This window comes from Phodopus roborovskii, unplaced genomic scaffold, assembly GCF_943737965.1.
Source record: "Phodopus roborovskii unplaced genomic scaffold, PHOROB, whole genome shotgun sequence".
Taxonomy (NCBI): Eukaryota; Metazoa; Chordata; class Mammalia; order Rodentia; family Cricetidae; genus Phodopus; species Phodopus roborovskii.
The window spans coordinates 16,136,535-16,160,380 of record NW_026126480.1 but is presented as its reverse complement, the minus strand read 5'-3'; the positions used below and the strand labels follow the sequence as shown (position 1 = coordinate 16,160,380).

The window sequence follows — 23,846 nt, the reverse complement described above, 5'->3', positions numbered from 1 at the left end:
GTTGTGTTCAGTACTCTCAGTTTAGATCTGCACTCCATTTTAAAACTGGATTATTTGGTAGTTTGAGGTCTAGTTTCTAGAGTTCTTTGTATATTTTGGAGATCAGCCCAATGCCAGATGTGGGGTTGTTGAAGATATTTTCCCATTCCGCAGGGAGCCATTTTGTCTTGTTGACCATGTTCTTTGCTTTACAGAAGTTTCTCAGTTTCAGGAGGTCCCATTTACTAATTGTTGTTCTCGGTGTCTGTGCTACTGGTGCTCTATTTAGGAAGTGGTCTCTTGTGACTGTGTTCAAGTGTATTTCCCACTTTCTCTTCTATGAGGTTTAGTGTGGATGGATTTATATTGAGTTCTTTGATCAATTTGACTTGAGTTTTGTGCATGGTGATAGATATGGATCTATTTGCATTCTTGTACAACCAGTTATATCAGCACCATTTGTTGAATATGCTTTCTTTTTTGCATTTATACTTTTAGCTTCTTTGTCAAAAATTAGGTGTTCATAGGTGCGTGGCTTGATATCAGGGTCTTTGATTTGATTGGTCCACCTGTCTGTTTTTATACCAATACAAACTGTTTTCATTACTCTATAGTAGAGTTTGAAGTCAGGGATGGTGTGTATCTGTGCCTTTATCTTCCTTTATCTACTCTTTCTCTTCAACACCCATTTCTGTCCTTTCAGCAAAAAGCATGGAACCAATATTTTCTATTATGTAACATGGCAGGTTTGAAAAAAATGATCACAAATTCTTCGATGTTTGTAACTTGGAACTGTCAACTGATAAGAGTATAGAAAGACTGATGTTGTGTGATATTTGAGCCTAGACCATCAACAACTATATTGCTGCTTTCTGGGTTTCTTAGGATGCACGTTGTGTGATAACTCCCTCTTAGGATCCTTTTCTTTCTGAGAAACTCTGGAAGTCTGAGCTGAGTTCATCCTTTCAGTTGTCCCAGCCCAGACATAGCACATATGACTGAAGAAGCCTTTAGATCAGCAGTTCTCAACCTGTGAGTCAAGACCCCTTTGAAGGTCATGTATCAGATATCCTGAATATCAGATTATATTACGATTCATTAGAGTAGCAAAACTCATAACTGGAGGTAATCCTTTAGGCTGAAATTTACATTTTTCCTTTTTGAATACTTTTTACTTTGAACCAATTTTAGGCTTGCAGAGAAGTCACAAAAATAAAGTTCCTCTGTCATCCATCACTTTATGTAACTATAGAATAATGATTACAATCAAGTAACACAGATATAATACTTCCAACAGACTTTGTTGGAAACTATTTCTCTATCTTAGTGTTTCTCACTCTTGTTTCAGCCAACATCTCTTTCGGTAAGCCATCTCTCAGCTCCTTCATCCTCTAAGCGCAGAAATCATGTTAAGTGCTGATTTTACATCCCTAATACTACGTTTTAACTGTTTGGGGCCGGTTCTAATAGACAAGGAATCCAGGCTGTCATGTAGGAACTTATTTCGCGTTCTACCGGAACATGGAAGCTTTGGGGGAGCCAGGAAGAGGCGGTCCTCGCGGGTAGGAAGGTAGAATATAAGATGCCTGTACAAGTAAATCTGACGAAAATAAACTACCTTCATGGCAGTCAGCCTAGTCTAGGATCACTTCTCCACAAGCCCTGCCCACAGAGCTGGCCCTTGGCATAGCCTTCAGAGGAAGCCCCGCCCACTTGACGCTAAAGCACCGCCCAGGACCTGTGGGCCCGCCCCCCCACCCTCGTCTGGATCTTCAGCCGGATTCCTTCCCAGGCCAGGTTGTTCTGACCTCAGAGCCTCTCCCTCCCTAGGAGCAGCCTTCTCCCTTCTATTTCGAATTTTTCTCTCTAGGCCCCGCCCCTGCCCGCAGGTCTCCGCCTCTTCTCAGGTCGGCCCCTATGAAACGCCGGAATTCTCAGAAGGGCGGAGTCTGGAGCGGGAAGGGGCGGGGCATGGGGGGTGTGGAAGCGCTCCTTCCTTGGAATGCGGGCTGCGACCCCGCCCCTGCGCTCGGCCGTTGCCTGGAAACGAGCGTCGACGCTCTAGCTGGGGCCTGACCGGGCCAATGAGCTGGCACGCCGCTGCCCAGCCGTGCGTCGCTGGGCGGTTGCGTGAGGTGCGCGGGGGCGCGGGCTGCGTGTGGCGCGGGGCGGGGCGCGGCTGGTGCGCCTGAGGAGCGATGGCGGCGGCCTGAACTCACCTAGCCCGGCCGCCGACAGGCCCGGGCAGGGCGGCGTGGTGCAAGCGAAAGCGACGCGTAGGCCGCGGCGCGCGCAGAGGCGCAAGGTGCCGAGGGGATTTGGGATGACGGCACCAGCTTTGGGAATTGCTGGCGTGAGAGGACAGGATGAGGGGCTGGCAGGTGGTGAGGGGCTGCTAGCGTCTGAGGTAGGGGGGCAGGGGGACAGCCTGGGTGCTGTGGACCAGGAAGAAGCCGGGTAGAGGAGATCCTGGGATGCTTTCTAAAAGGCCAAGTTGAAGGAACTCATTAACACCGTTTGCAAAGGGTGTGGGTTCGCTGAGCTTGGAAAGGTGAGGAACGTCCTGGGACAAGAGTTGAAGGGGGTAAGGCCTGTGGAGGATGAGGAGCATTAAAGGCCAAGGCGGGAATTTGCGGCGGATGGCTGTGCCTTGATGAAGGAGTTGAAGGCAGAGCAAAGGAGGAAAGAGGGGCTGAAGGTTGTGAGACTTGGATAGGAGATGAGGTTGGTTGCCGGGCCTCCGTGGATGACCTGTCCTGTCCAGTGCAGTCCAGAGATAGCAATAGTTTTAGAGCAAGCAAGGTGCATGTATTGTGCACTTGGCTGCCCTGCACCCATGAATATTTTAGAAAGGAAGAAAAAAAAAAGCAAAACAACAACAAACCCAGCATCATGAGAAATAATAACTATGATAATGTCATCCACAGAATAATAACTGAACCGCAGTTTCCTCAGGTTCCGCTTTTGTAAGGCAGACTTAAGATGAGATCCACATGAAGATTTTTTGCGAGAGGTGGAGAGGTAGAACTGCTTGTAGTTTTCTCTCTGCCTGCTTCTGGACATCCTTGCTCCATTCCCCCTTACCTATTTATGGTTGTCATCTGTATTGAACTATAAGTTGCTAATTCTACTTTTCATGGAAGTCACATGGCTTGTCACATGCAGCACTGTATTTAGGTTTACTCTCCTCAGGAATTTGAAAAGCAAAAGCAAAACATTGCTTTGTGGAAGTAAACCTTTATACAATAAATTACTCATACTTTTAAATTTACATGTTTTGACATGTGTGCACATTTGTGAAACCGAGATGCCAAACACTTTTACCCTTCTGACAAGTTTCCTCTATTCTTTTATAGTTTATCATTCCCTCTATACCCTGTAATTGAGTTAATTTTATTTGTGTTTTACAAGCCCATCTCCTTACCAACTCACACAGATAAGAATTTTGGAAAGCTGGATTCAGTGATTACTGGCCATTTTCACATCACTCAATCTTCTCTACTCAGTGTGCTAGGAAGCTGAGGCATCTTGAATCTCCTTAACCTTCCCAATGTTTGGTCTTTCCCATGAAGTTCATGCCTTGAGAATTAGAGGCAGCTTCAGTCTACATTCTGTTCCAGAATATTAGCCTGAGAGCTAGTTACTTTATTCTGTGATGTAGATAGATATATTTTCTTCTCTCTAGAGGCCAAAGAGGCCTTCTTCATAATGATAAAACCTTTGGCAGCCTGCCCAGATAATCAGAACTTTATAGGACCCACAAGTGTAACAGGGTGTAGAGTAGTGGTCTCCAAATTCTGAACCATGTATGCAGTCTATGGTAGTGTTCATGCATATAAGATAGGAAGAAAGAACTAAAGATAAAGTTATAACCTGGATGGTGTAGCTCAGTGGGAGAGTGCCCTGCTGTGTTCAAGACTCCCAACACTGCTAAAAAGAGGGTGGGGGTGGGGTTAACTTATCCATGGTTATTGCTTTTACTCTTTTGGTGTTAGGGTACTCTTTACTCTTTCACCGAAGAAACAAGTAATGATAAAATAGATGGTAAGTTTAAAGAAAATAAAAAGTGACCATCCTATTTTTAATTAGAAAATATTTTACTGGTTCATGAAATTCTAATGTTTGGAGTGATAGTGGTATGTGTATTGTTTTAGGTTGAAGCATATACTTATAGTTATTTTATGTAACTTCAGATATCTGAGTAGCATTTGTGTTTTCATATTAAATAACCATTATAAAATCAAAGTTTCATGCTTTACATAGCAACTTCAAAATTTGCTGAAATTATATTGCTACCTTGTGAAGTAGGTAAAGGAAGAAATTTCAGAGATGAGGAAACAGATTCAGAAGCTAGAAATCACACAGGGATACAGTGACAACTCAAAATTTGGCATCTTCGAAGTGCTAGTCACTTGAGGAAGGAAGAGTTGTAATAGAGCACATTATATATTAGAGAAGTTGTGATGAAATAGAGGACCGCATACTGGCAAGAAGTATGTCTTTATGATTTGTAATTGTTCTATTTGCAAAAGCAATTAATGGAGCTAAGAATGTCATAGGGATGAGAGCTTTAATATTGTGTCAGTGAAATGGACTAGCTATGTGTAATATCTGGCGCATATTCATAATGAGAACCCTGCCTTCCCTTCCTTCCTTTCTTTTTTCTTTTTAGAGACAAGGTTTCACTATGTAGACTTGGCTGGCCTGAAACTCAGAGATCTGCCTGTATCTGCCTCCTAAGTGCTGGGATAAAAGGTGCTCACTACCATGGCTGGCATGTTAGAATATTCTTAGGATTATACTAGAGAAGGCACAGAATCAGGAAAGCTTTTGTTTCCTATACTAAACTCTTTGTTGCCGCAGTGACACATTAATTAAAATGGATTGACTTCTGACTTAGAGGAATGGTAGGCCTGATAGGATGAAACAGAGATGAGGATGCTATAGTGATAGAAACTTTTTTGTGGTGGTGTGTGTAATCATATTTTCCATATCTTTCATGTGCTAGGTACTCTAAGAGCTAGGAAAACAAATTCATTTAATAAATTCTTGTTGGGAATATAGTTTCATAATGTAACAATAGAAATAAGTTGTAGAAGTTGCATAGAACTTGTGTAGAGTTCTCATTCTGGTTAAGAGAGAAATGACAGTTTAGAGGGAGAATGTAAAAATATAAAAAAATGCATCACAGTGATGTGATTATTTCTCTCTTCCTGTGTTCTAAATATACATACCTAGGTATGCATATGTCTCCACAAGTATCTCTGAATTAACATGCCTGTAACAGAACTTAGTGTTTTTGCACTCATGTGCCTTGTATTGATCCAGAATATGACTTCGGTGTCGTTATCTATCCTTTGTGCTCCCTCACCTCCTATATTTAGTCACTAAGATCCCCTCCATTATCTCTATTACCACATCTTCACCAACTTTAGCCTGGTTCCTCAGCTCCTTAGCTCTTACCTAATTTTTTTTTAAAGCCTATTTCTTTAAGAGTTGATTTTTTCCTTGCCCATTCCTAGAATGATCTTTCTAAAAATAAAAATATTAAGCATGGAACTACACTGCGTAAAAACTTTGGCTCTTTGTAGCATGTAGGACAACATCCAAATTTCTTAATATGGCCTCGGCTCACCTCTTCATGCCTTGTCTGTTGCCACTTCCTTCTTGTGTTCTAGCTTGAATAAATTGCTTATAGTTCTCTAACAAACATGTTCCTTTTTATCCTTGAAATCTTTGTAAAAGTTGCTTCCTCTTCTAGGAATATCTTTTCTTCTCAGCCCAGTAAACTTTTCTTACCCTTTAGGATCAGTTTCACCCAGGCTTTGACATCCTCTTTGTCACCCTCAAACAACAGGGGTAGAGATAACCGTGTGACATTGAAGAGTCGCTGTTGTAAAGGCAGTTTCTGTGTGCTAGACGTTCACTTTGTGCATTATGAGGATCCACTCAGATGAGATAATTGTAAGAGGCTGAGGTGATATGGGGGAGATGGGCCATATCTTGGTAGTCTACTTGTCTGAGACATGGAAAAGCAGGGACGGTATGTGTGAGTTGAGCTCCAGAAAGATAGACCATTAGGTGTCCCTACCCCACAGTATTTCTATTGGTTTAATCAGGTCTTTCCACTTTTAGTGTTTGGCCTTATGCCAATAATGAGTCTCGCTTAGGAAGAGGTCTGTTCTTGGAAGATCATTTGGTCTCTCCTTGCCTGGTAAAGTCCCTTCCTGCCTCTTGTTTTTTTGCCTCTCCCAGGGTAAAGGTTCTTAATGGAGGTTGAGCCTTTTCCTGTCCCTGCTATTTTGAGGTTGGTTGACACCTTTTGCTGTGTAGGCCTATAAAGCTGTATTGTGTTTTGGACCCTGAGGTGAGTGGCTGACCCTGGCTGTATGTAGATAGATTGGAGAAATCAACTGCTTCTTCCTGTTCATTTTGTGGTTGAGCCTGTAGATAAATCAGGAGAGAGGGAGAGAAGAGGGAATGGAGGGAGGGAGAGGGAGAGAAAGAGAGAGAGAGAGAGAGAGAGAGAGAGAGAGAGGGAGGGAGGGAGGGAGAGAGGGAAGGAGAGGGAGGGAGGAATCTTATCTTTTTCTTTGGACTTTGCTGTGGGACAAAGGGCATCATAACTATATGTCAATTCTGCTTTCTTTGTCTTGTCTTGAATTTTGCCTGGAGTTTAAGTAGGTGGCAGGAATGCCAAGGAATGGCCTTTCATATTTTTTCAGTATTTGAACAAGGCCTATATTAAGTGTTCAATTTTGCTTTCTGAGGTGCAGATTCCAAGTGGTTATTTTTCAGAGACCGCAGGAGGTAATGAGAAAAGGCCTGGGGGTCCGTCTTAATTCCTGTAGGTGCTTTGTAGTAGTTAAGCAGGGGAGCAAGAGTAGGTGCCCCAGATATGTTGCAAGGTAAGAGGGGTTTGTTAGTCTTTCAGAACCTGGGCAGGGTTTTGTTTTGGACACAATAAGGGCTTACTTTGCTGAGCTCACTGAGGCTTGAGTGTGAGGGACACACATTAGAGCAGGTTAGATTTCTCATCTCAGAGATGTGAGCACCCTGGTCAAAGAGGATCAGAAAGGAAAAGAGCAAAGAAACAGTTTACAGAATATCTTTATGCCCAGAGTGCTGTTCTCTTTCTTTTTCTTAGGAAGAATACTTAACTTTATTAGGAATTTTTTTAACAAGGAAACAGGCTCAGATTTGTGATTTATTGAAGATCACATAACTGGAAGGTGGTGCACTGAGATTTAGACTTGTTTGAGGAATTTTAAAGCCAATGCCTTACCTACTATTTGTGTTATTCTTTTCTGAGCATAAGGTTCTATTTGTTTTCAGTTCTCAAATGAGATATGTTGTAGAGAGTACTCTGTAAACACTGATATTCTTGTATCAAGCAAGCTCCTTGGCAGGTGGCAGGTGGCAGATGGCTCAGGCTGGGTTTCATAAGAGTTTCATTAATAATGGGACTGTATTTACAAAGGTATAGGCAGTGATTAAAGAAACCAACACAGGCTGGTAGAATTTTGAAAGGTTAATAGCAGTTAAGAGGGGAAGAGTTTTTATTGTTTAGTTGTGGGCTTTGCATTTCTTAGCTTATATCCTCTTGGGACTTCAAATCCTTGGGACTGTGGGTAAGTACTTTTTCCAGTGCATTCTTTCTGGCCATAGCCGCTAGTGTGTGGGCTTGTTTGATGGTTTATAGGAAGCTATCTTTGAAAGAGTGAGCATACTTTCTGTGGCTTTTCTACTTTCTCACCTTTCCTTTCTCCCTTACTGTTAGTGTCCTGAGGGAGGAGCAGGCTGGGGGATGAGGTAGATACTTCCCTCTGTTTTTGCTTCTATATTTACCTGAGTACCTCATTTTGTACTATTGTTTTCCTTCCTTCTCAAAAAGGTGGTATATCTCTTTCTTTCCCAGATATCTTAATCCTAATTATCGTTTGTTATCCCTAGCTCATTTATCCATTATATTAACTCTTTTTCTTCAGGTGACAAACAAAAAAAGCCTTGAGGTTTTTCACCCAAAACCTAAACCAAAGCAGTCCCCCGTGCCCTTTTTTTTTTTTTTTTTTTTTTTTTTTTTTTTGACACAACTCTTATTCTGTACACAGGCTGACCTGGAACTGTGATCTTCCTGCTTCAGCCTCCCGGGTGCTGGAGTACAGGCCTGGGCCAGCATTCAGTTGAGAACCACATAAACTCTTGATTTCCACCTCTCCATTTTTTTTTTTTTTTTGAAACACAAGTTGCCCTTGCTTTTGTTCTCTGTGTCACTGAAATTTGTTAATGTTAAATTACATGTTATATATTTCTGATTCTCAATCGTTCTTTAACTATTTTTCTAAGATATTAAAAAAAAAAAAAAACCTCAATAAAACCAGTGGACTTTTTTCTGTCTTCATTCTACTTGTTCTTTCTGTGGGATTATAGGCACTCCCTTCAGCCTCTTGAAACAACCATTCTTGATCTCTATATCATTATATTTTCAATTTCTCCTTTAATTTCTGCCTACTTTTATTGTCTTTATTGGATGTGTGTGTGTGTGTGTGTGTGTGTGTGTGTGTGTGTGTGTGTTTGTTTGTCTGTGTTTATATGTTTGGGAGTGTACAGTGTTGCTCTATACACCTCTAGCTGATTTGAACCTCTCCATGTAAGTCCAGGCTGGCTTTGAACTTATATACTTTTGCCTCCTGAGTGTTGGGATTAAAGGCATACAGTACCATGCCTGACATTTTTGTCTTGTTTTTCTCTTTTCTGTTTTTGAGAAATTATCTTGTTATATACTTCAGGCTGGTCTCAAACAGTCTTCCTGCCTCAGCTTCTCAAGTGCTGGGATTATAAGCATGCACTATTATTTCTGGCTAAATCTTCGTTACCAGATTCTCTTTGTGTCTTAGGGTTTCTGTTGCTATGAAGACATACAATGACACAGCAACTCATATGAAGGGAAACCTGTAATTGGAACTGGCTTACAGGTTTAGAGGCATGGCTTGTATGTAGATATGGTACTGAAGAAGGGGCTGAGAGTTCTACATCTGGTTCACCAGGCAGCAGAGAGAGAGAGAGAGAGAGAGAGAGAGAGAGAGAGAGAGAGAGAGAGAGAGAGAGAGAGAGACTGAACCTGGCTTGAGCATTTGAAACTTCAACCCCACCTCCCACTTCCATGATTCATGTCTTCCAACAAGTCCACACCTCATAGTAGCCTATGGGGACTATTTTCATTCATACCACCACACTTTGTTTTCCTAAGTCCTGGTGTTCCTTAAGATTTAGTTCTTAGCTTTATTATTCACAGCTTTCTTGATTGTCTATAGACTGACAACTTAATGAATTTCACTATGTAGTAAGTGTTCAATACATACATTGGCTAATATCATTATATTGAGACAACATTTAGTTTCACAAACAGTTTTAATGGTTTGTTGGCACTGGGATTTCAAAGAATGAATGATAGGGCTCCCTGCAGAAATAGAAGAAACACAGTATAAATAATTTGCAAAGACATTACAGATAGTAATACTTACTGCACAAGACATGTTGAGATAGAGGTGAATCTAAGATTTAGCTTTTTATTTGCATTTTTGCTATCTTAGTTTATGCCATTACTTTTTAAAAAGACACCATTGAAACTTATAACTTGTCTGTTGATATCTTTCCCTCTCTGCTCTACCTTATAATTCTATTGAGGTATTTTTAAAGGTAAATCTGATCTTATCATGTCTTTGTTAAAACTTTTTGTCTCCAGGATGTCAATAGGTAAAACTCAAGTTCCTACATCATGACATTAAATGGTGTTTGTAACCTTCACTCTTACTTTTCAACTCAGTGCCATACCTCTACTCAACTAAGAAGTGATTAAGCCACAACAAACCTGCAGTCTCTTCAGATTTGTCATGTGTCCCCCCCCTCCCCGCTCTCAGTGCTATACTTTTGGTTAGACTTTATTGTTTTGAGATTTGTTTTAACTTATAGCTTGTATAGCTTAAGTTATACTAGAACTCATGATCTTCCTGCTTCCAGCCTCCCAAGTGCTGACATTATAAGTATGAGCCATTTTGCCTGACTTTATTGTTTTTGCTATGAAGAAAGCACCTCTTGTAACTAGTGTCTCATCATTAAAGAGCTAAGTCAGATATTGTCTTTGTAACCCTCTTACAGCACCCCAGGCAGAATTAGTTGCTTTTCTTCACTCTTCTATTAGTTTTGCAAATATTTATATATATTTTGCCCATCCCACCCTATTTTTATGTTTACTCTATTTCCAGTGCTTACTTAGCACAGTGCCCATTATTTTATCACTGCCATTATACCTTGAGTTAATCAGCCGAGTATGCTTTTCCTGATCTTTAGGACTGGCTTTCCCTTTATAAGATCACATCTACAAAAGGTGTCCTTCAGCACAGCTGCCATCTTCCTTTAGTTGTGATGAGGTGATTGTGAGAGAAATGAATGCAAGGAGGTGTTGGTTAATATAACCTTAGGTCAGAGTGTGGTACTGCCACCAGATTTCAGGGTTCTTTAAGCCCCTTTTGAGCCTGAAGAGGAAACATGGCTGAACCACATAGTTCCTGTGAAGAGTTTTTGCTTGTTAGAGACAGTAGTGATGATGAAGAGGTGTTAGGTGTGGTGCAAGAGGAGCAGTAAGCCAATAGCTAGTACATGTTGTTTATTTATCTGTTAATTGAGCAGGTATTATTTATTTAAGCATTCAACAGATAGTAATATTCTAGCCAGTGAGGATAGAAAAGTAATTAAGATAGGCAGGTCCTGCCCTCAAAGAGCTGATTTCTTCATGGAGAAAATAGGTGGATAGAGTGAAGGTTGGAAGGTAAACTGTTTAAAATTGTTAAGTAGGGATGTCTTCTCTGAGAAGATGACATTTAAATAGAACTGTGAGAGCAAGGGGAAGAGCTAGAGAACATTCTGGGCTCAGGGAATAGAAAATAAGTCCTATGATTGAGTGAGGAAGAGACTGACAGAGTTTATAGAGATTACATTGTATAGGCTTCTGTAGGTTAAGGTAGAGAATTTGGACTATTACTATTGTGATAGGATGTTAGTGGAGGCTGTCCAGAAGAAGAGAGATGTAGAAAAATCTAGATTTAAAAGTAATATGGTTGCTGAATGGAGAATAAACTCTCAGGAGAGCAGTTTGAGCCAGACATAGTGATGCATCACTAATCACAGCATTTGCAAAGGTGAGACAGTGAGGCAAGATGATGATGAATTTGAGCCAGCCTATTCAGTATATCAGAGCCCGTTTCAGAGCTATAGAAGCTTTTGTAATAATGAGACATGATTTTATTTTTGTCCTTTTTTTTTTCATCTTTGTTATTTTCTTTTTGAGACAAAGCTTTAACTATATAACCTCTGCCTCTCTTGAACTTTATGTAGCCCATGCTGATTTGAACTCAAAATCCTCTGAAATGATTAAGATTTGCTGATGAATTAGATATTGGAAGGAAAAAGATAAACAAGGACAATGCCCAGGCTTTTGATCTAAGCATGTAGATGAATGTTGTGAAATTTACTAATAGAAAAGGTTGAGGAAGCTACAGGTTTGGTGGTAGAAATTATGCATTCTATTTTGGCCATGCAAGTTTCATGTGCTAACTGTATGAACCTGTTCTTTTTGTTGTTGTTTTGTTTGTTATTCTGTTTGTTTTCAGACAAGGTTTCTCTGTGTAGCTCTTGCTGTCCTGGAACTTGCTCTGTAGACCAGTCTGGTCTCGTACTCACGGAGATCGCCTGCTTCTGCTTTCCCATGTGCTGGGATTAAAGGTGTATACCACCATCACCCAGTGCTGGCTATGTGGAATATTCAATGGAATGCTTCTTACTTACTCTTTCTGGGAAGTTGAGAGAGGTGGGCTTCTGTTTATTCTTTTCATCTTCTCCCTTTGAATTAGATTTGCAACTCTGGACTGGGCAGTGAACTCTGGGCTTGCTACTCTAGGTGTAATCTGTGTCTCCATGGCCAGCTACTGGCTCCTACAGACCGGATGAAGCAGATTGGAGACAGAAGTGGAGAAAGCCTCCTGCTGGTACAATCTCAAAGTGTAGTTCACTGGCTGCTGGCCCTGTCCAGCCTGCCTCATGGAGAAGATGAACTGGCTGAGCAGGCTGGCCTCCCGGGTCCCTGGGCACCGTGTACCTCAAGGGGCCAGTCTGCAGACCCCTGTCATGGCTGACCCCGAAACATGCCTCATGGTCTTCAAGAATCACTGGTCCCAGGTAGGAGACTCCATGGCAAAATACCTAGTCTGTTATTCACACTAGTAGTCTTAACCTTCAGAGTTGTGTGTTATTACCCTATTTAGTTAACTTATCTTAGATTTTTCCTGTTTTCTGTCCTTTGCCTCAGGTGGTGAGAATCCTGGAGCGGCAAGGCCCTCGGGCAGCTGCTGGAGGTGCAGATGATCTCAGTGCTGTTCGAAACCACACATACCAAATGCTAACATTGCTAGCAGAGGATCGAGCAGTCCCTTCGGCCCCTGCAGGCCCTGGGCCTCTGCTAGAATTTGCTCTGCATGAGGATCTGCTGAGCCGAGTGCTGACATGGCAGCTGCAATGGGATGAGTTTGGGGATGGGGTCGAGGAACGGCGGGCTGAGCAACTGAAACTATTTGAGATGCTAGTGAGTGAAGCTCGCCAGCCTCTGTTGCGGCATGGGCCTGTTCGTGAGGCTCTGCTTGCCCTGTTGGATGCCTGTGGTCGCCCTGTTCCCAGTAGCCCAGCACTGGATGAAGGCCTGGTGCTACTTCTCAGCCAACTGTGTGTGTGTGTTGCTCGGGAGCCCTCATTGCTTGAGTTCTTCTTGCAGCCACCTCCTGAGCCTGGAGCTGCTCCACGACTTCTCCTCTTTTCTCGCCTTGTCCCTTTTGTCCATCGAGAAGGCACCCTGGGCCAGCAGGCCCGTGATGCTCTACTTCTGCTCATGGCTCTCTCAGATGGGAGCCCCACTGTGGGCCGCTACATCGCAGATCACTCTTACTTCTGCCCGGTTAGCAAACCTTAGGATGGGGGATAGGGTGTGGCATGTGAACATTGGACAGCATTTTCCTATCCAGGAGATGTGGAAAGGCGAGGTGTCAGGGAGGGCTCTTTGCTTGAGATTCAAAAGCAACTCCTTGGAGGTGGAATGGGGGTGAAGTATGAGCATAGGGCAGGTGTTGCAGCTGAGGGCCTGGCACATAGCAACTTAATACCAGCCTTAGTTGTGTCTTTTACATGTATATCCTTCAAATATTATGACTAGTTAGTTCCCAAAGCCCTCTCATTATATTATTTGAGCCTTTGGTAACCTTCTCTAGGTGCTGGCCACAGGGCTGAGTGCCCTGTACTCCTCACTGCCCCGAAAGATTGAGGTTCCAGGGGATGATTGGCATTGCTTGCGACGGGAAGACTGGATAGGAGTGCCAGCCCTTGCACTGTTCATGAGTTCCTTAGAGTTCTGCAATGCAGTCATTCAGGTAGGAATAGGATTCCTAAGGGGTGTGACACATGGTACTTCTGGGAAGTTGGGGTAGCGGGTCCATTTCCTGGAGTTCTATAAAATGTGGGGTTAGGATGTCTATCTTTATTATATTACTCTGCTCCCTTCATAATCACTTTCTTCTCTCTTGCTCCATGTAGGTAGCTCACCCCCTGGTGCAGAAACAGCTGGTTGATTATATCCATAATGGTTTTCTGGTGCCTGTCATGGGCCCTGCCCTGCACAAGGTAAGGATGATAGGTGGTGAGGCATAGAAGGACCTGGACTGGGGTGTGATTGACCAGTGAAAGGACTAACATGGGAGGCAGTGGGTAGTTTCTCCTCTTTTTTCTCTTTCTGATACTTCTTGTTTCCTAGAACCTGGGGAATATGAATCATGTATATGCAGGGAAACTCTAAGTCTCCAATCATTGTCCCCCCCCTTCATCCAGACCTCTGTGGAGGAGATGATTGCCAGTACCGCCTATCTGGAACTTTTTCTGCGGAGCATCTCAGAGCCTGCCTTGCTCCGTACCTTCCTGCGATTCCTGTTGTTACACCGGCATGACAGCCACACCATCCTTGACACCCTTGTTGCCCGTATTGGCAGCAACTCCCGGGTATGGCTCTTAAACTCTGTCCTGGCTTACTACCTGGGTGAGCCATCTTTCTCTGATTTCTGTTGTCAAGGGGTGTACCTGCTCTTTTTTGGGTTTTGACTCTAGCAGTTACTTCAAGGTGACAGTTTGTAGCACTAAGCTTTTAGCCATTTTGAGTAAAGAATTCAATTTACTTCCCTGCTTTTTTATACTATGTGCATCTGCAGCACAGTTATCCATCAAGACTATAGGCTTTGCCATCGTGCAGTGATTATAATGTATTGTTCCACAGTTCCCTTAAGCTGTTTATCATTTTCCCAGTTGCTATGGGTGATATGAGTGCTTTGGGTTTTATGCCTGTACTTACAAATGGTCCTGCATTCCCTTGTAGTCTTGCCTTTTCTCCTCTTCGGATTGGCTACATTTGAACTATTATCCGGGCATATATCCACCCAACTGCACACTTAGATTTCCTCTATTGACACATGTATATTGATAGTGACATGCTGTTGGGTCGCTAGGTATTGGGGACATAATGATAGTCTTTGCTGCTGATGTCTTAGAGCTTATTTTTTGGAGACTATAGATAGCATGTTAAGTTACTAAAATAGTTGAAAATTGAGGTTACTGTTTATGAAAAAAAAAAAAAGTTTAGCAAGAAATGGATTGGCCAACAAAGACATTTCAGAAGATGTTATGTTGATTTTATAAAGGTAAACTTTTATCCTTATTTTAAAGGTAGGGCATGCCATGGCATTAGGTCTCTTTGATAGTTAATTTTCTTCTTGAGGTTTATTCCCATCCTCTTTGTGTTTGTCTGCCATCTTTTATCTTACTCTTTTTGGTTTTCCTTCATTGTTTTTAGTCTCTATCACTTATTTTTATTAATTTCCAAGGTTTTTATGAGCTTTTCATGTTCTTGGGTTGTTGCTTCTTAGTTTCTGGTTCTTGGAGGAAACCAAGTCTCTTCTGATTGCAGGATGGCCATGTTAAACATGTAGATGTTTTTATTTCTACTTTCCAGTCCTTTTAAGGTAGTTGACTTGGCTTTTGTGCTTTTTTTTTTTCCCATTATGCTTATTTTATTTGGCTTTTTTTTTTTTTTAATTATTTTTATAAGATTTATATTATGTATACAGAGACTGCAGGCCAGAAGAGGGCACCAGAACTCATTGCAGATGGTTGTGAGCCACCATGTGGTTGTTGGGAATTGAACTCAGGACCTCTGGAAGAGCAATCATTGCTCTTAACCCCTAAGCCATCTCTCCAGCCCGGCTTTTGTGCTTTAAGTGAACTTCTTTGGCTACCTTGTCTGTGAGCCTGATTATCTGTGTTAGTTTCTAATTGCTATCAAATCACAAGCTTAGTGATTTAAACCATTTTATTACCTTTTAGTTCTGGAGTACATTTTTGGGCTGTTATTGCTGTCTGTTGAAGACCATTCTCAATTTTACTACTTTCTTCCATCTTCAGAGCCAGCAATAATGGGTCACATACCTACTAAATAATGAGCCCCCTTACCAATATTTCTTTTCTTTACAAACTTTTTTTATAAACACTGCTGGGAGCCAAACCTAGGGCCTTCTGTATGCTAAGGCAAACAATCTACCACTGAGCTATAATCCCAGGCCTTCTTTTTCATTTTTCTTTGAGACAGTCTTCCTGTGTATTCTAGACTGTTGTGCTGTATATTATACCCAGGGCCTCATGCATACTAAATAAGTACTTCTATCACTGAGCTACATTATTATATCTAAGGTCCACAATTATATCTGTAAAGTCTCTTCTGGTCTGTAAGGTAAAATGTTTATAGATTCTGGCCATCAGATCTTTGAAGGACTACTTTCCTGCTCACCCTACCATTGTGGAATGAGTCTGAATTTTCATTGCTGGTTAAAGTGGTTATTTAGGATATCCATGTTACCTCAAATGTGAACTTTCCCCTACTATTGATCCACTTAATTCTCTCACAGCCACTTAGCAAGCAGTGCCAAGACTATACAAGACCAAGATGTCTAACATAACTTGCCATAAGGAAACTACAAAATGTTGTAGGGATTCAGAGCAGTGAAGTTAGCTTACTGCATGTCTTGTTATTTTTGTCTATCTGGAAAAGAAGAAGTCTTGTTCTGTTTCTAAAGCAAAGGTTTTCCTGCTCTTGACCTACCCACTTACTTTTTCCTTTTCCTGTCATTTGCCCTGAGCTTCTGTGGCATATGTCCTGTGAAACACTGGGGTTGGAGAGGTGACTCAGATTCCATAATTATGACTCCACCTACTTCCCAGTTGGGATTTTTCCAGGTTTCCTCTGATTCCTTATTGGTAGCCATTCAATTACTGTATGACTACAGTCCTTTCTGACACGTCATTACTTGGCTGCTGTATTGCTGTAGTTTCCTGTGAATCATTTACTTTGTTATAATCTTTCTTAGTGTTTTTTTTCTTGGGGTCTCATTGTAGCATTGATGGAATCATTATGTTGACAGATAGTCCAGTTATGTATATAGTCTATAGAATTCTAGTGGATTAGTTTTTTTTTGTGTGTGTGTGTGTGTGAATAATGAAGTCTTGTTCACAAAGAATATGTGTTTATCTAGTAAATGCTTAATAGACTGTTTATAAATGCTATACCTTAGTTCATAGGCTATTTTTGGAGTGGCTGGTTGGGCCTGGGGTTGGGGTAATGGTGATTCCCACTGGTGAATAGTTTGGAGGGTAGAGAGCTCTTATGGTGACTCCCTCCCTCCCCTTCCCCCTCAGCTCTGCATGGTCTCTCTGAGTCTCTTCAGGACCCTTCTGAACCTCAGCTGTGAGGATGTTCTGCTGCAGCTGGTTCTCAGGTACCTGTGGGGGCAGGGCTGAGGGATGGTTGACCCTCAGGGCCTAGTGTTTTGTTGGAGTGATGGGCTGTATTGGGATTGTTTATGAGTACCCTCTTGGAGCCTAGTTTAGCAATTTAGTTCACCTGGTGTGCTTTTAGGTGCTTTTCTCCTGATCACCCTATATTCTTTTTCTGCTATCTCTCAGGTATCTTGTCCCATGTAACCATGTAATGCTGAGCCAGAAGCCAGCTGTGCGTGATGTGGATCTTTATGGACGAGCAGCTGACAAGTTTCTCTCCCTAATCCCTCGCTGCTGTCGGCACCATGCCCCCAGCCCACCTCGTCCAGAGCATGCCTCATGGGCACGAGGTGGGCCTAGCAGAGAGGCAGGGAGAAGGGAGGACACCACGGGTATGGCCTGGGTTCTGTGGGGAGCCTAGGGAGAAAGCAGGGCTAGGGTGAGGGGAGGAAGGTGATAATGAGTGGAATTCTTGGTGAATGGTCTTGCAGAGAGGATCTTTAATCTCAGAGAAATTACTTCTGGGAAGAGCTAGTCCTTCTCTCTTCTTTATTTCAGTCATGTGTCCTGTTTGCATGTTTTTTTTTTTTTTTTTTTTTTTTTCCATTTTTCGGTTTATTTATTTATTTTGAAGCAGGATTTCTCTGTATAACAGCTCTGGCTGTCTTGGAACTCACTCTGTAGACCAGGCTGGCCTCAAACTCATAGAGATCAGCCTGCCTCTGCCTCTCAGGAGTGCTGGGATTAAAGGCTGCCACTGCCTGGCTCTGTTTACATTTTTTTCATTGATGGAAGTGGTGAGGGGGATGAAGAGATTAGAAAATTAGCTATCAAAATAGTTCCATTTCTGCTTTCTCCCTCTCTTCTCCTTTAGTCTCTAGATCTCTTAGTCTCTCCTCTTGATCTAGCTCCTTGATTTTGCTTATACTTTCTTCCCTCTAAAGGCCCTGGAAGCCCAAGTGTTGATTCTTCTTCAGTGGTAACAATGCCTCGTCCCTCCACACCGTCCCGCCTCGCTCTGTTTCTTCGGCAGCAGAGCCTAGGTGGCTCTGAGTCCCCAGGTCCAGCTCCTCGCTCACCAGGGCTTACTGCATCCCCAACTTCCAGCCCTGGCCGACGGCCTAGCCTTGCAGAGGAGCCTGGTGAGCTAGAAGACAATTATCTGGAGTATCTTCGTGAGGCACGCCGTGGTGTAGACAGCTGTGTCCGAGCTTGCCGAACCTGGTCTGCTCCTTATGATGGCGAGCGGCCTCCTCCTGAGCCTAACCCTTTTGGCTCCCGGACTAAGAAACGTAGCCTACTGCCTGAGGAGGACAGGGACAATGTGGGAGAAGGGGAGGAGGAAAATCTAGGGAATCGGGGGCTAGCTGTGGGTGTAGGGGATACTCCTGGCCACCTACCCCCACTCCAGCTCAATGGGATACCAGGGCCATGGCCTGAGGGAGCCAAGAAGGTTCGTCTGGTGCCACGATTGGTACCACAGGAAGGAGTTAGAGAATTATTAGAGGGTATGTCTGAGGGCATGGCAGGACTAGAGAGCTTTGGGCAAGAGCTCCGGGAGCTGGAGGTGGCATTGAGCAATGGTGGAGCTGGCTCAGAGCCACCCTTAGAGCCTCCACTACCTCCTGAGGAGGAGGAGGCCTATGAGAGCTTCACCTGCCCTCCTGAGCCCCCTGGCCCCTTCCTCAGCAGCCCTCTTCGGACTCTCCACCAACTGCCAAGCCAGCCCTTCACTGGTAAGCCATTTAACCCAAGCCTTCTCTTCTGTGTACTCTTGCATGGTCTCAACATCTTTGTGCCAATATTTCTAAGACTTTGGCGATGTCATTTTTGTGTATTTCCCTAGCCCTCATCATTTTTGCTTGAGTCCCTCTGCATACATACCATGTCATACCATGCTCTCATGTTTGTTGCTGTTTTTCTATGCTTGTGCTGGTTTGGATATTGACTTATGTCTGAGCCTTGTATGCCCTTATATGCATGTTCCTCCTCCTTTTCCCTTAGTCTGGCCATTTCCTGGGATTTGTAATAGGATGCTCTGTGCTTGGTAAATAACATATCTGAACCACATATATGTTGTTTGTACTGTAATGTGTGAATCACACATGTGTACCTCTGTTTTGTGCCATTCCCACCAGTCTGTGTATTTGGGTTTTGAGTCTTCTGCTAGGTTTTTGATGGCCCTGGAGTCACCTGTTTTGGTGTTTTCCCTCCTGTTCAGCACCTTCCTCCCTGCGTCTTCAAAGGGCCTGATTTCATTTCTCCCATCTACTGTCTTGTACCTTCTTGGTTGCCATGACTGTCCATTACACTTATTTTAAGGACTTCTGATTAGTAAGGATTGGGGAATGGGTGATATTCTTCTTAAAGACAAATGACAAGACATGGTTTTAAATGTACCTGATAGGCCCTTTCTGGTTGATGACCCTGGAACTAGACCAACCTGAGATTTTGGGCTGGCTCTTCTTTGTTTTGTTTATGAGCAAGACAAACCTTTATCAATCTGTAATCTACATCTCAGCAAGGGAAAACAAAACAAAACAAGACAAAAAAATTAAACTCAGGGAAGCAGTGCAGTGACGAGGGTTAATACCACAGACTTTGGATTAGGTACCCCTTAAGTTAGCATCCTGCCTACTATTAGTGCATGACAATCATTTATATAATATTGACACATTGTGAAAACAAATAGTAGCTTTGCACTGGGATCTTCAGTGGGTCATGGAAGATTTAAGTTGAATAAGGTACCACCTATCCTAGTTGTCAGTAGTCAAGTTTGTATGCTGTATATCTTGGGTAAGCCTGGGTTTGATTATCTTGTTACAGCACTGGGGCTTCTGTCTGCAGCCGTATTCTTTTATAGACTATAGAAAATGAATCTTCTTATTCATTTAGCCTCTGCTCCATTCCTTTCTTGCTCAGTAATTCTAGGTGGTGACTTCTAGGTACTTTTACCACAGTCTTGTAGAATTATCTGATGATTCTTTCCCTTTTGTTTGTAAAGTCATTTGTGCTCTTTGCATTAACCCTTACAAGATACTCCCAAGGAATGAACAGAAGGATAAAGTAGAGATTTTGTTTACACTCTTAAGCTAGTATTATTTTTGAACTAAGGTTAGTCACTACCTCTTGTTCATCATTCTTCTATCATGGTTGATAGTACAATTTAAATAATAGTCTCTTCTCCAAAAATTTTCATCAGAAATACTATGATGGCTTTAGTGGTCCAGTGTCAAATCTTAATTTTTCCCAGGGTAGAATGCTAATCCCTTCTCGTCATCCTGAATTAGTCTCCCATGCTCCTGAGCTAAGCTATTCTTTTCCTGTAGAGCCTAGTCTACCTCCTTGATTCCCTGCTTCTGAAAGACAAGCTGATATCGTCTGTTTCCCTAAAGACTTACTACTTGCTTTGAACTTCACAGCCACTTTCTTTGTCACTTTTTTGCTGTCTGACCAGTTTTGTGTTACTCTTACATGGAACCTGGTTGTGTGTTTTGGTTCTCTGTGTATTCTTCTGTTGTGTTCTTGAGTGAAGTTTCTTAAAAATAGCAGTATAGTTTAGGATGTGAAAAATTTGCCAGATCTTATATTTGACATTGATAGCTCATTGGTCCTCCTTATTATCTTATGAGGTAGGTATATTTATTTTACTATAAATAGGAAAATAAATGTTGGTGAGCTTTCAGCTTATCCAGTCATAGGGCACGTCTGAAATCTGAGATGAGATCTGTGACTCCAGAGTGTAAGATCTGACTCTTGAATTATAATGTCTATAATGCTGGCATCTGGATTACCTTAATTGACCAGAAAAAGTGATCACAGGTCATTTGATACACTCAGATACTTACATATACTTTTCATCTAGTGGGGGTCTTGTTTAGGGGAAGAATGCGAGCCATGTGCATTGTGTTCAGGCCTTGTATCCTTGTACCCATCCCCCTTCCCAGGCCCCTTCATGGCTGTGCTCTTTGCCAAACTCGAGAACATGCTGCAGAACTCCGTCTATGTCAACTTCCTGCTGACGGGGCTGGTGGCCCAGCTGGCCTGTCACCCCCAGCCCCTGCTCCGCTCTTTCCTGCTCAACACCAACATGGTCTTCCAGCCCAGTGTCAAGTCCCTGCTGCAGGTGTGCGATGCATGCATGCATGGGTGCGTCCAGGCTCAGTGGTGGGCCAGGCCCACAGCTAGAGTAACGTTGGGTGGGCTGGGAGCAAGTGCAGTGGGACAATAGAAAGGCCTATGCCAATGTGAAACCATCAGAAATGTTATAAAATTGTGCTTCATAGGTGCTGGGCTCTGTGAAGAATAAGATTGAGAGCTTTGCAGCCTCCCAGGAGGACTTCCCTGCTCTGTTATCCAAAGCCAAGAAGTACCTCATTGCCCGTGGCAAGCTAGACTGGGCTGAGGGTCCTACAGCAGGACCTGCTCCCCGCCGCTCTGATTCTCTAGGTGAGGATTAATTGACCACCCTTCCTTATTCTCTCTAGATACCTCATTTTAGCCCAAGTTTGCTAAGCTTCAGAAACTGAAGAGCTGTTGAAAATGGAATCTTTATGTTGTGAGATTTTGAGAGGATAGAGTTGTTTTATTAAGAGCCTAGTTAGCAATATCAACAAAAAACTGTAATGGTCTAGGGACAAGGAAGGAGAAAGAAGTTCTTGGGTTGAGATATTGTGAGATCTTGATATGCCATTTGCCCTCAAGTAATGAGAATAGGGGGTTTACAAGACTGTGCAATAGTTGGTGATATAGCTAGAAAGATTTGGCCAGAGTAAGAGGTTTTCAGAGTGGAAGTTAGGCTGGGAAGAAGTTGTGATTTTTTTCTTTCAGACACTAAGATAACAGAGATTTTAAAAATCTGGATGTGATGAGAATTGCAGGTGAATTGGAGTTAAGAGAAGGGATTCAGGAAGAATAATCCAGACCAGGAAGGTTTGAATTTGAATAGTGGAAAAGAAGGAAAGCACCTGATAGGGCAGAGATGGGAAGGAAGTTTTTGCAGAATTTGGTTAGTGGATGAGGAGACAAGGAAGCATTAAATACAGCAGAATTTGGTAGTGGTTGAGATAAGGAAGCATTAAATGCGTGCATCAGTCTTAAGTTCTTGAATTCATAGTTCAGTGCATGAGATAGAAGCCTTGGGAAGAAATTATTGATGTTGAGTTAATGATAGCAGAACAGGCAGTCACTGTAGGGAAGATCACAGAGTGTTTTCAGGGTTCTCCCAGGTGGAGATAACTAAGCTAGAAAGGAAAAAAAAGTAGGAGTGACAAATTGTAGCCAAAGGAAACTACAAATAGATGTAAGATGCCTATTAGAATCAGTGAAGATAGGTGTTGGTATAGAAGCTTGTGGGCTTTAGAGAGTTTGAGTGAGACCCTGATTGTGAAGGGCTCTGAATGTAAGGTTAATAAATTTGTATGGTGTCTCTGTAACTATTATTAGAGGTGGTGAATGGAAACATTTATCATGATCTAGGGGCTAGAGACTAGAAAGTTAGGTAGAGGACAGTATTTTAGGTAGCTCAGTTGAGCCTAAGCAAATATGAAGTTGTCTGGGTATACCCAGTATGAGGGAGGGCTTGGTGAGTGTAGCACAATTACTGATGAGTGATGAAGTGGTAATATAAGGAAATTGATGCTAGACAGACAGTAGAGTGTAAAGAAAATGAAGCAGTTCTTCATTTTCATATAGGTATTAAAAGAGCAGAGGATGTAGGTTAGCTCTAGGTAGTTAGAGCAAAGTAGAAGTAGTTAACTGTATATAGTCCTAGAAAAATGGTTCTCAACCTGTGGGTTGTGACCCTTTTGGCGGGGGGGGGGTGGTGGAGGGGGGGAGTCTGCATGTCAGATATTTACATTATAATTCATAACATCAAATGACAGTTATGAAGTAGTAATGAAATAGTTTTATGGTTGGGGTCAGCACAGCATGAGGATCTCTTAAAGGGTTGCAGCATTAGGAAGGTTGACAATTAGTGCTCTAGAGGGTGATAGGAAATACAAAGTTAGGGCATATTATGTACGAGAGCAACCATAGTGGTGGTAGAATAGTGGTTAGAATGAATTCTTTAGGGTGAGGGGTCATGGAGAAGGAGGGAGTTGTAGCTGGTAATAAAGTAGCGCAAATATTGGCTACTGAGGAGACTCGATAGAGGGGAAAGGCTGAGCGAGCAGGATCTTAGTGAGAAAATGCACCTTTCTCAAATCTTAAGTCATTTTAGAGATGAGAGAAGAAATGAACTTCAAATTCAGTTCCTGTCCATCTCGTCCTTCCATTTTTCCAGAACTCTCGGGGAGAAGTTCAAGAATCTAAATGGGTTAGGGAATCTGTTCCCCAAACTAGGGCAGGTTCCCTGATCCCAGCACTTTCTTGATATTCCTGTTTATTCTCAGTGAGGAGCCGGAGACCATCCTTGGGGGAGTTACTCCTGCGGCATGCACACAGTCCAACCAGGGCCCGGCAGGCGGCACAGGTTCTTCAACCTGGGCGAGAAGGAACAGGACTTGGACTAGGTGGGGGCTCTCCAGGAGCTTCAACTCCAGTTCTGCTCCCCCGGGGTGGGGCTTCTGAACGCCAAGGTGAGGCTCTGCGAGTCAAGAATGCTGTCTACTGTGCAGTTATTTTCCCTGAGTTTCTCAAGGAGTTGGCTGCCATCTCCCAGGCCCATGCCGTCACCTCGCCTTTCTTGTTGGATACTTCAGAGGAGGTATCTGTCCCTCCCATCTCAGGCTTTGGACCCCTCAATCCTTAATTTTCTTCCATGGACAATCAGGGCCTTTTGTGGCCTGGGCTGAATTCCAGGACACGGGCTCCTTTTTATGTTTGGAGGCAGTGACAAATGGACTTTTTAATTTATTTCAGATGAATGTTTTATGAGAACTTGTTGCAATATGTATAAAAGGGAAATCTCTATTCTGTGCTCATTCTTCTTTGCCACCCTTTATCTATGG

General features: G+C 42.7%; 1 protein-coding gene across 3 annotated transcripts; it reads left to right on the top strand.

The window, feature by feature from the left end:
* Nucleotides 1-2,121: 2,121 nt before the first annotated feature.
* Nucleotides 2,122-23,808, top strand: Fhip1b (FHF complex subunit HOOK interacting protein 1B). 3 transcript variants are annotated; one of them, XM_051192532.1, is made up of 12 exons: nt 2,122-2,284; nt 11,889-12,213; nt 12,344-12,982; nt 13,293-13,451; nt 13,615-13,701; nt 13,906-14,073; nt 16,813-16,892; nt 17,080-17,243; nt 17,838-18,629; nt 20,841-21,019; nt 21,180-21,342; nt 23,289-23,808. In XM_051192532.1, exons 2-12 carry the CDS (start codon nt 12,076-12,078, stop codon nt 23,645-23,647), a joined length of 2,928 nt encoding a protein of 975 aa, XP_051048489.1. In that variant the 5' UTR covers nt 2,122-2,284; nt 11,889-12,075; the 3' UTR covers nt 23,648-23,808. The 3 variants fall into 3 exon arrangements, with proteins under 3 accessions (XP_051048489.1, XP_051048488.1, XP_051048490.1); XM_051192531.1 differs by having other exon boundaries at nt 17,080-17,285; XM_051192533.1 differs by lacking the exon at nt 23,289-23,808 and having other exon boundaries at nt 17,080-17,285; nt 20,841-21,042; nt 21,180-21,335.
* Nucleotides 23,809-23,846: the final 38 nt, after the last annotated feature.